Genomic DNA, 16842 nt, shown 5'->3' with positions numbered 1-16842 from the left:
GTTAAAGTCGCACGTTAGAAAATGTTTTAACGTGGACTAACGCACAACAATACTAAGTCTGTGCAACATTCACAGTGCACACGTTGCGTTGTGTGTAGCGTGTAGCAATATTTAGTGCCGCATGCTGTGCATTTAGCAACAAATCTGCTGCGTTGTGTGTGTTGCACTAGCTCAGTAATGTTTTTTTTCTTTTATGTAACGCATGCGCCGTTTTCGGTCCATCACTGTGCGACGAAAACGGCGCACCAAACGCAGGGCTAAAGAATGTACTATAACGTCCAAGTTACAGTCTTTCAATGCGTTGCATTAGGGGCACGTTATGCGACCTTAATGTCGCATCAAACGCAACATCCCACTGTGAAAGAGGCCTTAAAGAGGAACTCCAGTGAAAATAATGTAATAAAAAAAGTGCTTCATTTTTACAATAATTATGTATAAATTATTTAGTCAGTGTTTGCCCATTGTAAAATCTTTTAAATCCCTGATTTACATTCTGACATTTATTACATGGTGACATTTTTACTGTTGGCAGATGATGTAGCTGCTGCATGCTTTTTTGGCAGTTGGAAACAGCTGTAAACAGCTATTTCCCACAATGCAGCAAGGTTCACAAACAGGAAACTGCCAAGAGTACGTACTCAGAGTTTCTTGTGGGATGGGTTTTACCACAATATCAGTCATACAGCCCCCCCTGATGGTCTGTTTGTGAAAAGGAATAGATTTCTCATGTAAAAGGGGGTATCAGCTACTGATTGGCATAAAGTTCAATTCCCGGTCGGAGTTTCTCTTTAAGTTAAATTACTGAAATAAATGGACTTTGACACGATATTCTAATTTTATGAGTTTCACCTGTAGTTTGTAGTTTTGGTGTTTTTGGTGAATTTGGAACATCATTCCACCACACTTTAGCACCATTCATCACTGAACCTGCTGACAAGGGTCAGGGGGAGTTCACTTAATTGCACTTCCCATGACCCTGACAGCTGATCAGCTTAGGAAGGAGGAAGTATGGAGCCACTTAAGACGTGAGGTGAAGTGCAAGTAGGTTATCTCCTACTGACGCTGTCCGCAGGTTCAGTGCTGAATAGTGCTGAAGGGTGGTATTCATGTGAATTCAAAATTATGTTTAAAATGCAAACAAAACACCAGCACTAATAGTTGGGATCTCTGATGTGCCCTCTGTTTCACCCTGATGTGCCCTTTATTGCCAGGTATAGGCCCCAAGTCCCCCACTCCATTGAGTTATAGCAGTGGAATGTGCTGCAGTCCTGCCGTCTCCCTCATCTTCCTCCTCCGCCGGCAGGATCGTCCGCAATTGGCTTCATAAAGTCCTCCGGTCTTGGGCTTTTTGCGCATGCATGGCCTGGCTGGGCGCCCCCCCCCCCCCCGGTTCCCTTTGCTTATGACAGGGGATCGCACGCGACCGGACTGTGCCGAATGGCCACCAACTGGAGGATAGTTCGGGGCCAATTGTGGACGACCCCGGTGGCGGAAGAGGACGATCATATACCCCAGATATGTATATGTTCTTTTTTATTCCTCATCTCAGGTACTCTTTAAAGGATACCCAAGGTGACATGTGACATGATGAGATAGACATGAGTATGTACAGTGCCTAGCACACAAATAACTATGCTGTGCTCCTTTTTTCTTTCTCTCACTGAAATAATTAAATATCAGGTATGTAAATGGCTGACTCAGTCCTGACTCAGACAGGAAATGACTACAGTGTGAATCTCACTGATAATAAATTCCAACTATAAAACACTTTCCTAGCAGAAAATGGCTTCTGAGAGCAGGAAAGAGATAAAAAGGGTCAATAGTTCATAGATTTTAGCTCTGGCATACTTCAATGAATGTGTCATTGAGCACAAACAATAACACAGTTAAAACTTAAAAAGTAGATTTCAACATAAAATAAAACTGTGGAATATCTTAATAAGTCATTTTTAGGAGAAGGAAGATAGATACAATTGTTTATTTCATTAGTTTATTTTCACCTCGGGTGTCCTTTGAGGCTGCTTTCACAGTGAGACGTTACAGGCGCAAGTTAGTGCAGCCTGTAACGCTCCCCAACGCACAGCAATGTAACTGCAATGGGCTGTTCACAGTGCCCACGTTGCATTACATTGTAACGCTGCACGTCAATCTAAAGTGCAGCATGCTACGGCGTTAGAGCGGCTTTGCCGCGTTAGCCTGCTTGCACAGGCGCAGTGATTAGCCACATGGCTAATTAATATTCACTGCACTGTGCTGACGTCACTGGCGGGACCACGTGATGCGGAGTGTTCCGCTCACGTGGTCTCCACCAGCGCATGCGTACTATAGTACGCATCACGGACACATCAAAGAGCCACTTGATGCGGCTCTTTGCTAACGTCCTCTGCCACCACCACCATGCGTTACGTTAGGTGCACGTTATGCGACCTTAACGTAGCACCTAACGCAACGTCTTAGTGTGAAAGAAGCCTAAGAGAAGTCTGTTAAAATCCTTTCTTCTGTTGTTTATCGACACATCCCTATAACTAACAATGAAAAGGTCCTTTAACCACTTAAGATTCCTCCACATGAGTCTCGCACCCTAACAGTTTTATTTTATATTTAAATCTAATTAAGTTTTATCTATTTTATTGTTTTTGCCAAAAGACATATTCATTGAAGTATGCCAGAGCTAAAATCTATGAACTATTGACCCTTTTTATCTCTTTCCTGCTCTCAGAAGACATTTTCTGCTAGGAAAGTGTTTTATAGTTGGAATTTCTTATGAGGGTCACACTGTAGTCACTTCCTGTCTGAGTCAGGACTGAGTCAGCCACTTACATACCTGATATTTAACTCTTTCTGGCAGAGAAAGAAAAAAAGGAACACAGCATAGTTAATTGTGTGCTAGGCACTGTACATACCCATGTCTATCTCATCATGTCACAGGTCACCTTGGGTATCCTTTAAGTCTAGTTACGCCCCTGGTCCTTCTCCTCTGGTTCTTGTAATGAGGGGGGCTGGGTTGTGCGTCAATGAAAATGACAGACCTTGGCACGCAGCAGACGTGCACAAGCAATAATTTGGAACAAATATTATCCCAACACATAAGCGACATTCACTAACGTCGCTGGCTGAAGCTTTTAAAAGTGAACTTAATATTCTGGGGAAGCCTCAGCTTTTCCCTAGTATGAAATCAGCTTAGCTTTTTTTTCCAGTATTAAATGCTTTAATAAGATAAAACATATTTATGAGCATTAGTGACCTTGAATGATTAAGACGCTTAGAGGACTTAACATGAGACTTCTTCACTCTATGGAAGTAAATGGTAATAATCTATTAGGAGAAAAAGTAAGGACATGTATCACTGATGATCCATGTATTACTCAATGTGAAAGGATGCCCAAACAATTAGACTGACCTCATTAAACAGAAGGTCCCTTTTGACCCGACACCTTTTCACACAGTCTACATGGAGGGTGGTGGTGATAATGGATCCTTCCTCTAATGTGTGGGAGAAGAATGAATCACACCAACCTGCCTTTATCATAAAGACATTTTAATTAAGAAAGAAAAATACGGGAGATGGAGGAGGGCAGATTAACACATCCTAAATGGAGCGAACGCTTAATCATATTTGCCCAGATCATCTCAGCTATTGAAGGAAGAGCTTTCCGACTAGGAAAAGTATAGAGGGGGATTTGTTCAAAGCTCAACTAAGGTCGCGAAAAAGCAAGCTGCATGATATCTGCAGAGTAGAACGGGTTTGTGGGGGGTCCTCATAGTCTATCAGTAATGCTAGAGACCACAGCTTTTCAGGAAGGTCTGCCGTGACCTAGAGCCTGGAAGTAGGGGCGTAACTAGAAGGGAGCTGGGGGCCCCAGAGCTGTGGGGGAACCCAACTACTAACCTTCCCTTCCTCCGATACAGGGGAATATACTTCAGTTTAGATGTTTTTGTGGCTACACTTGGGTGTGAAGATTATGATGGCCACACTTGTTTTATGACCCTTGTAAGATGGGCCTCAAGGCCATGTAGAGCACCAAGGGGAGGCAAGGGAAGGGGTGTGAACATTTGGGCTCCCCATCAAAGTTTTGCAAGGGGGGGGGGGCATGAATTGTAGTTATGCCACTGCCTGGAAGGTCACCATCTTGTGCAGCTCTGTAGGTTGGGTAAAGATAGGCATTATCCCAGTGGACAGTGTGTAGGTTTGGCCAGCTTGCTAAGGATAGCTCTCATCCCTCTCTGCGCTAGAGATCATGTTTAGAATCCCAGACAGGACTGGATTTCCATTAAGGACACAGGCACCAACCTTAGATAGTTGCTGCTTAGGAAGTTGAGACGAGCGCTATGCATGGAAGAGCGTGCTGTATATAGTGTCTGCATGGAGAGGAGGTAGGTGCTGGCTGCATTTAGGAGGCGGCATATACAGGCGAAAAGAGAAAATAAAAGGGGTTAATACAATTTACGAGCCTTTTCTAGTGGCCCTCGAAGGTCTCTACAATTTTTAATTCCATGCGGCCTGCAAGTCGAAGCTGTTGTGCCATATTTAGTGGCCACCTTGTATTGCCGCTCTGCCTCCACTTTGCTCAGTCACCTGTAGGTTATCAGCCACCACTAGCAATACCAGCCACTGATTAGCACATGCCACCAGGTCAGCAGCACTATGCTTGCATCCTGAAAGGGACATGCTAACTGCGCACGGTATATGGCCTATTTCCCATGGAAAACATGTATTTTAAAAAAGAGTCACAGTCACAGTATACCTAACAGCAATCAGCACAAATTGTGTATAAATTCCGCTAGTTCTGCCCCCTAGCACTCTCAAGAATGGCGATATGGCCCTTGGCCATTTGGGCACCCCTGTCCTAGGTGATATTTTCACATGTTATCAATAAAAAGCCTTTTAAAGAGGAACTTGAACCAAGGATTAGACTTAATTCCAATCAGTAGCTGATACCCCCTTTCCCACAAGAAATCTTTACCTTTTCCTGGATAGATTATCAAGGGGTCTATATGGGTGATATTGTGGTGAAACCCCTCCCACAGTGTGATGTCATAACCATGGTCCTGACAGTTTGCTGTCTGTGAACCCCATTGCATTGTGGGAAATAACAGCTTTTTCAAACTGCCAAGCAATCTCCCTTTGTGCATAGAACTAAAAGAGGAACTCCAGTGAAAATAATGTAATAAAAAAAAAGTGCTTCATTTTTACAATAATTATGTATAAATGATTTAGTCAGTGTTTGCCCATTGTAAAATCTTTTAAATCCCTGATTTACATTCTGACATTTATTACATGGTGACATTTTTACTGTTGGCAGTGATGTAGCTGCTGCATGCTTTTTCAGCAGTTGGAAACAGCTGTAAACAGCTACTTCCCACAATGCAGCAAGGTTCACAGACAGGAAACTGCCAGGAGTATGTACTCAAGAGTTTCTTGTGGGAGGGGTTTCACCACAATATCAGCCATAGAGAGCCCCGTGATGGTCTGTTTGTGAAAAGGAATAGATTTCTCATGTAAAAGGGGGTATCAGCTACTGATTGGGACGAGGTTCAATTCTTGGTCGGAGTTTTTTCTCTAAGACGTCACCACCAGTGATACATTTCAGAATGTAATCAGAGGAAAGATTTTATAATGGGCAAGCACTGACTTAATAATCTATAGATGAATTTTGAAAAATAAATAAATAGCTATTTTATTAATTATGTTATTTTCATTACAGTACCTCTTTAAGCCAACAGCAAGCAAGAAAAGACTAAGAATAATTTTGACAGTACTGTCTCACCTATGTTTTGGTACCTTTTCAGTTGCAGAGTGCTGAAAAGTTATATTAAGCAGAATATGAAAAATTATCTCCTAGGAGAAAACTCAGGAGAAAAGGTGAAATTGAACTCAGATACAATTTAAACTGCCAATCATCATTACTCAGGAGGAGGGCATATTTATGTAGAACAGAAAATGAGCTAAGTTCTATTTACTTATAAAGCAAGTATACTGTATAAGCAAAGCTCTATGCTTCTATAATTAATATTGTTATTATTTTTATGATCATCGTATTATTTGAAAGATTGAGGCTTCTTTCACACTTCCTGCGTCACATCACTTTATAGTACTCTCCCCTCCTGCAGCTTGTCGCGACTCGCAAGGGCAATGTAAGTTTATGGAGACTTACACACTATGGCAGGGGTAGGGAACCTATGGCTCAGGAGCCAAATGTGGCTCTTTTGATGGCTACATCTGGCTCACAGTTAGTGGTTGATTCACTAAGCTACACGGCTCAAGCAGCGCAGCTTAGTGTGACAGCACAAGTAGCATTTTCAAAGTAGGCACATTACTGCTGTAGCATGCACTGCTAACTTACTCGCTTTCCCCCAATTGTCCCCCTCCAGTTGTCCCCCTCTGGGCCCTGTCAGGTCCAGTGACTTTGCAGGACAAGATCCTCGCACTTTGATTGGCCCAATAGGCTGCCTGTCACTTAACAGGCAGCCTATTAGGCCAAAGTGAGGGGATCTCGTCCTACAAAGTGAATCAACCCCCAAGTCAGCTAGCTAATTGTACAAGCTGTTAGTCGGTATTTCTCCTGTCTGGCTCTCGGGGAAATCGCTGATGTTGATGAAACCCAAGAGAAGCTGAAGACGTGTCTGACACTTCCGCTGCCCGGCGGATCAACTGTATACACATCACCATGGCAACTGGGACATGAGCCCTCTTCTGCGCATGCACACTGTCCCAGGTTGAAACATATGGCTCTCACAGAATTACATTTTTAAATATGTGGCGTTTATGGCTCTCTCAGCCAAAAAGGTTCCTGACTCCTGAACTATGGCAATGTGGTGTGATGGAAGAAGCGAAATTGATGCAAGGCTGCCGGAAACTCTGCACTGCGTTTCAGCATGGTTCGTGCAGCAATGCAACTCTATGGCGACGCACGACAACTCGGTAACTGTCAGTGGCGCGGTGTGATCATCCTTCATTTCTCCCAAATTAAAATGTACTTTCAATTACCTTTCCCCTATGTTGGTGTTGCTTACAGTAAGGAGTACAAATCTGACAGAGCTGACAGGTTTTGGACCAGTCCATCTCCTCATGGGCGATTATCTTGGTTTTCTTATTTTCAGAAGTACTTACTGAATGGCATTTGTTCAGTCCAACTACCAGAATAGTGTGCCAAAGAGTAGGCAGGCTGACATTGGTGTATAAATCTTTTTTAGGGAATACTTTTGTAAAGTATAAGGGAGATACAGAGAATCCCCATGGTGAGATGGACTAGTCCAAAACCTGTCAGATCTGTTAGAATTTTACTACCTACTGTAAGTCACAGCAACATAGGAGAAAAGTCAATTATAGTGTATTTTACTCTGGGAGAAATGCACTTCTTCTAAGTATGTGTACACATGTATTTTTAAATTTGACTACATATATGCAATAGTATCCCACTAAAGCAAATTGGAAGTGAAAATAAACTTCTGAGATGTATATGTAGTACAGCTAAGAAATAAAACATAAGTAGAAAAGAAAAGAGTCTCATATTGTTTTACAGTACAGGAAGAGGTTTTTTTAAACAGTTATCTATGCAAAAGAGCTTCTCTGAGCTATTCAGCCCACTGCATGGAATACAGTCCTGTTTTCTGAAGCACTTAAAGCAGACCCAAACCAAACTTTTTTTTAATTCAATATATTTAGTTGCACCATTCTGACACATACAAAGATAAATAAACACTCCTTCAAGCCTATGAGCATTTCAGTGCATGCTTTTCACCCTTCTCTTTTCATAACAAGGGTTATACAGGTGGCAGCCATCACTTCTGAGCTTAGTAGGAGGTTTTAGATCATGGGTGTGTTTGTCATCAGCTACCCTTCCACACAGGGGCGTCGTCTATGTGAAGTCTCACACAAGCTGAGATCACCTCCCCTGTGACATCATCAGTAGCAGCCTGTGTTTTGTTTTTGTTTTTTATCTCCTCCACCGGTCTGCCAGATTCTGTCCCGGCAATATGAAAGGAAGGGAGGAGTTCCTCCAATAAATGTAAAATATTATATATTTGTCATCATGCAGCTGACAAAAAAGAAAATAGATTGTATTTCTGAAATCTTGTATTTTTAATTTGGGTCCACTTTAAACAGCCAAGAAACAGCGAGAGAAAGCTTGAGATAAGGTTTTACAGCAGGAAAGTTTAAAGGGTCATTATGTATGCTTTTTTTTATAGCTTAAAAGACAGAGTGTGGTTTTAAAACTGCAGCTGTGAGAGAAGAATGCAATGTTATAAAAAAAAAAAAAAAAAAAAGCTAAATAACAAAATAAAAATATGAGACTCTTTTTTCTTTGCTACTAATGTTCTATATGTTCTATTCATTATCCGTACTACACATACAATTCATTAAATCATACGTTTTTTTCACTTCAGGTTTGCTTTGATTACTTTTGTCATGCATAGCATGGCATCCTGTGGCTCGTTGTATATAATTACGGTTTATTTGCTGATAAATAAAGGCCTTTCGTAGATCACTGAGAACTGCCATAACGTAAACCACTTAAAACAACAAGCTAGCAGAAGGAGTTGCTTGTGGTATCTGATGTCCTTGGTGCATGAAGCAGTCCTCGAATCACATTAAGACGAGGTGTCCTCATGCCGGCGTTTCCACATAGCCTGTGCTCATTATAGATTTAGCCTTAGTACAGCGTATGGAACGACAGATCATCATTACACAGCTCCGGTTAGACCTCTCAGTATAGAGAACCCTCATTAGAAGGCTTTCATGCTGGCCCTTTACTCAATAACACTCTTGTTACCTACCTCTGGAAAACCCTCTCTGACTTTCAATGTGCTTGTTAGATTTCACTCTTAAATGATCTCACAATCTTCAGTGGATTTCAAAGTCCTCCTAAAGCTGTTGACTTGTGTGTGATGTTCATTATCAGAGTTCAATGCACCCTTAATAACAGGCTCTGAGTGCCTCGGGCCAAAATTTTAATGCATTATAAACTCATTTGGTGAAACTCAGTATGTCAGCAATCAGCTATTAAATGAAAGCCTCCTCTATGTCCTCTGCCTAGAAAACCAAGCTCTTTTGCATCTGCGCTGAAGATAACGCTCTCTACTGCAGCTAATATTTCTGTCAGTGGAACAAATCGAATGCTGTAACTCAGGAATATTACTGGAGAACAAAAATACTACTGTGTCATTGTTGGTGGTCCCCAATCTCCAGGAAAAGTCTTTGGTTTGACCATTTCTACCTGTTTTTTGGTATTGATTGATTGATCCCTTTCTACATTGAACATTTCGGGATAATCAGTTAAATGGGAAAATCAATTCATGTATGCAGGGCCGGTCCTAAACTTTTTGCTGCCCGAGGCAAACTTGTGAGGATGCCCCCCCCCCCCTCCCAATTTGGAGTGATTGCACAGCATCCAACAATTTACTCTGGTTCATTTAATTCAAATGAAACACTGCTGCTCTCCTGCCTTCCCCCTCCTCACTCACTGTCAGACTCCTCACGCAGCACAACAAGCTGCTTTTCCCCAATGATGACCTCTTCAACTCGCTCACTGTACAAAAATGCTGCCCCTGTAATCTCTGCGCCTGATGCAAGCATTTCACCTTGCTTCATGACAGAATCGGCTCTGCATGTATGGCATGCATGTCAAACTCCAGCCCGCCAGCCAAATCTGGCCCTCAAGTGGTTTCCCCACTTTGCATTATGTTTGGCCCACTATAGACCACCAGGGAAGCTATATTGATGGTGAAGCCCTAGAACACCAGAGAAGCCATATGGGGAGATAGGGGGAAAGCAATAGGGAACTGTATAGGGGAGGGTGGGGGTCTCCAGACACCAGGAAACTGTATAGAAACCAGGGAATTGTATAGGGGTTGAAGGAGGGCCATTAGACACCTGGGTACTTTATAAGGGACAAAGAGGGCCAGGAGATATTGAGGTCGGCCCAGTGTACAATTTCGGCCAACTTTGTATTTGAGTTTGACACTGATGTATGGGCACCTCAAGAGGTGTTGAAGAACTGAGAGAAGAATGCTTTGAGAGGGGTCTTGATTGTGATGTGATTGTGTTCTGTACACACAGATAGGCACCCAGTCTAACAAGTTAGAACTCTTTACTGAAGAAAAACATGTGGAGATAAATCATACACAACCATCAGGTAATGCAGCTTACTTAAGAACAGAGAACACAGAATGAACACAGGAAATCATTGCAGCACTTTGCATACACAGTGACATCGTGTGGTTGCATGAATATACTGCAGACAGTTTAGGTAATAATGTAGTTACAACCAACAGATTGTACAATCTTACTAAATCTATGTAGTAGAGGGGTAAACTGAGTGAGAAGACTTTCAATGGATACTTTAGGTTTCGGTTTCTCATCTTACATATAAGGGGATCAGTGAATAATGGCGCACAGAGCCTATGCATAAAAATGACGCCGCATTAAAAAGATACGCTTATCGCTATTTATCGTACAATGGCGCACAGGGAAAAAAGAAGAAAAACGGCACACACTAACGTTATTTATCAATAGCGTCCTACATAAGCCAAACTGCAGACGTTATTTAACTGCAAAACGGTGAATGGATTTAATGTAATACTGTCAAGGTTAGGGTTAGGCACCACTGGGGGGGGGGGGTCTTAGGGTTAGGCACCACCAGGGGGGTCTTAGGGTTAGGCACCACCAAGGGGGTGGTTAGGGTTAGGTACATGGAGGGTTCTGTGGGAGAGTAGGGTTAGGTATAGTTACAGTACAATATACACCACCAGGGGGGTGGTTAGGGTTAGGCACCACCGGGGGGGTGGTTAGGGTTAGGCACCACCAGGAGGGTGGTTAGGGTTCGGCACCACCGGGGGGGTTTAGGGGTTAGGGATAGGTACAGAGAGGGTTCTGTGTGTTAACGCTAAATAACGATAAGGCTTTAACGCTAAATAACAATAAGGCTTTAACGTTAAATAGCGATAAGCGGCAAACAGATTAGCGGCAACACTGTGCGCCATTATTCACAGGCGCCATTTTCAGATGGATGCACATATAAGTGCTACGATTGCACAGTCAAGATAGCATCATTAGAGGGCACCCATTAAGGTGGCCATAGATCTAGCAATGTACGGGCAGATCGACCAGGAGACAGATCTCTTTCTGCCCATATACCGCAGGCCGATTTCCGATCGGGTTCAGCATGAAAACTCTCGGCAATTGGCCTCATGACACTGCTGCTGCCTCCTGGCCGATGTCCCTCCAAATGTAAATGTAATCCCTCTGTGCCCATGCTTTGTAATCTCACCTGCTGTAGTTGCTGCGACTGTCCAGCTGCTCCCGGTCTCATGCACTGCTTCCCCTGTGCACTGCCGCCCTATGTGGTGGCGCATATAGCACATGGCACATGTGTGACGTCACACATGCGCCTGATGGAGCTTTGGGGAAGCAGTAGAGAAGACCGGACCGGGAGTCATCGCAGCTGGACATGGGGGGGGGGGGCGGATAACATTTACATATAGGCGGCCAGCGGGCCATCACGTGTATTGCGAAATCACAGGCTGTTACCGCCGCACACACAACCATGCCGGCCCAAGATTTTCCAGCATGCTTGATTGGTACATATGACGGATTTTGGACCGAAATTGGTCGAATCGTCAATCGAGCATGCTTGTTGCGGGCAGCACCAATTTTCATGCAATTCAATAAAAAGTTTGATTTGGATAGTCAATTGGGCTGCATAATCAATAGATGTATGGCCAGCTCAAGGCTTTGTTTCCCCGCATAAGAATTCGGAAGCAGAATTGCAGCCCATTAACATTTTTAGGCTGCTTCTGATTCATACGAGGGGGTAAAAAAAAAAAAAATGAGTACCTGGCCTGCAGCATCTTGGGATATGGCAGCATGTACTATATATACATACCTATAGCTGTGTATTGACACAGAAGAGGAATTAGGATGTTACTTTGCATCAGCACTAGTGTCGCCTTCGTTTCCTAAATGGACACGGTACCCAAGTCAAAGCTTTAGGCATCAGTGGGTTGTTTTGTTTGCTTTTTAATACTTAAAATAAAAAATATGACTAAAATATTCTTAAATATTCTTATATTTATTTAAGGTTTCTTCCACACAAAATCTATGGCCGTAAAGCTGTACTGCTTGCTGATTCATGGAAATCAATGCAGCCATTGCCTGAGGCATATCAGCTCATAGCAGTACATGCACTGTGAGTTTAGTTGCAGGCTCTTCCTCAAAATAAGTGGCGCAACTGGTAATTTCCCACATCGTACCGAATCGCAGCTCTCTGCAGATTTAATAATTAAGAGCCATGCTGTTATAGTTTCAAATATGTCACTTTAAAAAAAAAAAAAGTTACCGCTTGAACAAGAGACAAGTAGGGCCGACTATGGTTTCACCCAGGCCTTTACTGTGCAAGGTATAGGGACTGAAGGCCTTTAAAGAGGAAGTTCAATTCTTGGTCGGAGTTTCTCTTTAAGGCAATGGTACCATGAGATCCCACAGAGATATGATACAGGAAAGTCCCAGATGTCAGATCACAATTGCATACAATTTCATAGTCAGAAAGCAAGGGGTCATACACCTGAATCAGATGACAGCCAATCCTAATTGTAAACAATCTCCTAGTCAGCAAGCCAGCGGTCATACATGCACGTCAGACTGTTACAGGTATAGACAGGAGAGTTGTCAGGAACAGGAAGTAGTTGGTCCAGGCAGTAGGCAATAGAATGGTCAAGTATCAGGCAAGGATTCAGACAAAGTCAGAGTCGGGACAGGGTCCTCCAGCACCCAAGGCTAAGACACAAAAGTGCGCGCCTCCATCCCTCCCACCCCAATCACAGACTGATTGATAAGAGGCGCCCCAGGGTCCCCAACACCTTAATCTCTAGTTATCTAACTTGCAGTCACTGCCATGTATCCCCTTTTCTTATTCCTCACTGCTGCAAACAAAATAGAGGAATGATAGCTGAGTGAGTTGTGCGTCCCCTTCTACACTGCGCCCTGAGTCTGGAGCCTCTCTCGCCTCTGCCTCGGCCCTAACCCTAAATAAAGTAAACAATAGCAAGGAATGCCCAGCAGCTAGCTCTAACGGCCTAACGTTATCACAAGCAACTAGCTACTCCGCCAACTAGACCTTTACACTGCACTTGCACCAATCAGATCTCCCCACAGTGGTCAGCCAATGAACGCTGAAGCCTGCCTCTAACGATTGACTCAGGACCAGTCAATCACTTCCTGGTTCAGAGGCGGTGCTGAGCGTCCCACTGGAGGGAGTTTGTCCGTGCGAGCCTGTGGGAGCTGCAGAGACGCCAAACACATGTGGAGGTCCGTCCGCGCTAAATCATGGAGGCAACAGATCTGTCACTGGAGCCAGATGGAAGGGAGATCATGACGTTAGTGGAGCCAGATGAATTGTGACACTGATAATGAGCGTTTCAGCTGCCGATCGTGCTATGTGTACAGCTGATGACGATCAGTCCTACTTAGGCACTGGGTGTCTTTAAAGAAACCCTGAACTAAAAATTAAGAGTCAAAATAAACATACACAGGTCATACTTACCTCCTGTGTAGTCTATTCATCAATCTCGTTCCTCTCCTGCATCCTGTTTGTCCATTGTGATCAATAGAATTCTCCGTCCTCCATTTCGAAAATGGCCGTTACCCCATAACAGCTTTCTGGTCAGTACACTGTTAAACTGTAATGTCGCCCACTTGAGCCATAGAGAAACATGGACATTACTTGCACATCACAACCTGACAGAAACTGATATATTACAGTTCTGACAACATTTTTGCCAGAACGGGAAGGAATAGTTGTAAGGAGAAAATGGTGAGTTTCTGAGAGGAACTAACGGTGAGGTAAGTATGAAACATTCATTTGCAGCTACATAATGTGTTTATTTTAACCACTTGAGGACTGCGGTGTTAACCCCCCCTAGTGACCAGGATATTTATTGCTAAAATGGACACTGCAGCTTTAAGGCCAAGCTGCAGGGCCGAACAACTCAGCACACGAGTGATTCCCCCCCTCCCTTTTCTCCCCACCAACAGAGCTTTCTGTTGGTGGGGTCTGATCGCCCCCCAGGTGTTTGTTTTTTTTATTTGTAAATATTTATTTAATGAAATTTGTAATACAATTTACTATTTTTTTCCCCTCCCCTGGCCAACCAATCACTGCGATTGGCAGTGATAGGCTTCAGCCTATTACAGCGGATCACTTCCTGTCCCCGTGTCACATGGCTGTCCCCAGTACAACGCTGCTGCAGATCACATTGCTGTACAAAGTAATTAGACTGCGTTTTTGCCGTCTAAACAGTGTCCCGAGCAGCTACTGCCGCTCAGAGACTGAAGGCGGGGCGGAGCTCCACCCCCCCAAGCAGGAGATGCGCACGCGGCGTGCGCGCAATCTCCTGCTAGCCCCATAGACGGCCGTGGAGCGGTCCTGGGGCTGCCGCACTGCTCACGCCAATTGGCGTGGAGCAGTTGGCAAGTAGTTAAATAATTTTACTCTGTTCAGGTTCACTTTCCATCCTGCTGGATCCTTAGCTTAAGTGGTGAAGTTTGTTAATTTTTTACTTTGGTTTGCTATTTGAACCGTGTCACTGAACACCCTACTGCCGCTATAAGAGGTCATTACAATAATAATATAGGAGACTTGTGACCAGCGTACGTATCTCTCTCTCTTGGCAGAATAACTCATTCAGCAGCAGCAGTGTGACAGTTCTGTGAATAAAGAGATTCTACATCATACGCAGATTCTACCACATCCACCGCAGGGATACATTTATCAGCTTTGCCAGGGTGGCCCAGATCATTAAAGCCTCACCAGCTCAGTTTACTCCTGCCAGCGATGACGTCCCGAGACGTGCGGTTTATGCATAAATAATGTGGTTAATGGAGCTCTGATCTTCCCGCAGTGACAGGTGAGAATGGATGCATGGCTTGGAGTGACATTCCGTGCAGTGATTTTCTTGTGAACATTATTGGATGCAGTAATAGCTCAAAACAAATTTAGATATAACTGGGTCCCCCAGGTCAGCGAAGCCCAACAGGAAATGCATTTGTGTTGCCGATGGCAACCAAATTCTTGTTTTGCTTGACAAATGAAATCTGATTGGTGACTACCGGCAATACTCTACTAACACCTTTATTGCAGAAGGCTTATTCTCTCACTCTGTTGTTTTTGTGTTCATCAGAAGTGATGCTCGTAAGGGCTGCGTTTCAACTTCAAGTGGTTTCGATTACAACCTCATCAGGGGCGTAACTAAGACCCACCGGGGCCCCCTGCAGAAATTCTTTACGCGCCCCCCTTCCCCCCCGGCCCACTCAGGGCCATTTTGGGGGGCTGGAGGGGTCACAGCATGAGGGGAAAGCTATGGCCACACTCGGCGGGGAGGGGGATGGCCCCCCCCCTTCCCTTACCTCGGGCTCTCCCCTCTGCGCTCCCCTCCAGCTTCAATAACTATATATTTGCAGTGGCAGACAAACATACCTTTCCGTGTGCTCCAGCGTGGACGCTTCTCTCTCTAGTGTCTGACGCTACTTCCTGTTTATAAAGGAAGTCGCGTCAGACACTAGAGAGAGAAGCGTCCACGCTGGAGCGCATGGAAGGTATGTTTGTCTGCCGCTGCACACATATGGTTATTGAAGCTGGAGGGGAGTAGAGTTGGGCCGAACAGTTCGCCTGCGAACGGTTCCATGCGAACTTCAGTGGTTCGCGTTCGCGTCCCGCAGGCGAACCTTTGCGGAAGTTCGGTTCGCCCCATAATGCACATGGAGGGTCAACTTTGACCCTCTACATCACAGTCAGCAGGCCCAGTGTAGCCAATTAGGCTACACTAGCCCCTGGAGCCCCACCCCCCCTTATATAAGGCAGGCAGCGGCGGCCATTACGGCCACTCGTGTGCCTGCATTAGTCAGAGTAGGGCGAGCTGCTGCAGACTGTCTCTCAGGGAAAGATTAGTTAGGCTTAGCTTGTTCCTGTCTGGCTGCATACCTGTTCTGTGAACCCACCACTGCATACCTGTGCTGTGAACCCACCACTGCATACCTGTGCTGTGAACCCACCACTGCATACCTGTTCTGTTCAGTGGACCCGCCACTGTATACCTGTTCATTGAACCCACCACTGCATACCTGTGCTGTGAACCCACCACTGCATACCCGTGCTGTGAACCCACCACTGCATACCTGTGCTGTGAACCCACCACTGCATACCTGTTCTGTTCAGTGGACCCGCCACTGCATACCTGTTCTGTTTAGTGAACCGCCACTGTATACCTGTTCTGTTTAGTGAACCCGCCACTGCATACCTGTTCTGTTCAGTGAACCCACCGCATCAGTGCGCATACCTGTTCTGTTCAGTGGACCCGCCACTGCATACCTGTTCTGTTTAGTGACCGCCACTGTATACCTGTTCTGTTTAGTGAACCGCCACTGTATACCTGTTCTGTTTAGTGAACCCGCCACTGCATACCTGTTCTGTTCAGTGGACCCGCCACTGCATACCTGTTCTGTTCAGTGAACCCGCCACTGCATACCTGTTCTGTTCAGTGGACCCGCCACTGTATACCTGTTCTGTTTAGTGAACCCGCCACTGCATACCTGTTCTGTTCAGTGGACCCACCGCATCAGTGCGCATACCTGTGCAGTTAAGTGAACCCGCTACTGCATACCTGTTCTGTTCAGTGGACCCGCCACTGCTTACCTGTTCTGTTTAGTGAACCGCCACTGTATACCTGTTCTGTTTAGTGAACCCGCCACTGCATACCTGTTCTGTTCAGTGAACCCACCGCATCAGTGCGCATACCTGTGCAGTTAAGTGAACCCGCCACTGCATACCTGTTCTGTTCAGTGAACCC

General features: G+C 44.7%; 1 protein-coding gene across 11 annotated transcripts in view; it reads right to left on the bottom strand.

The window, feature by feature from the left end:
• The window catches only part of LOC137521675 (serine/threonine-protein kinase BRSK2-like), a 427652-nt gene that overhangs the window by 130464 nt on the left and 280346 nt on the right, over window positions 1–16842 (bottom strand). Inside the window, exon 1 of one of the 11 annotated variants that reach the window (XM_068241276.1) lies at window positions 13542–13640. The exons of the other annotated variants lie outside the window; for them this stretch is intronic. Coding sequence (XP_068097377.1) covers window positions 13542–13561 — 20 coding nt within the window. The 5' untranslated portion in view covers window positions 13562–13640. Of the gene's footprint in view, window positions 1–13541; window positions 13641–16842 lie in introns of those variants that run through there. 11 annotated transcript variants of the gene reach the window in all.

This window comes from Hyperolius riggenbachi, chromosome 6 (genome assembly GCF_040937935.1).
Source record: "Hyperolius riggenbachi isolate aHypRig1 chromosome 6, aHypRig1.pri, whole genome shotgun sequence".
Classification (NCBI taxonomy): domain Eukaryota; kingdom Metazoa; phylum Chordata; class Amphibia; order Anura; family Hyperoliidae; genus Hyperolius; species Hyperolius riggenbachi.
The sequence above is the reverse complement of the archived record's forward strand: the minus strand, read 5'-3'. Positions and strand labels throughout refer to the sequence as shown.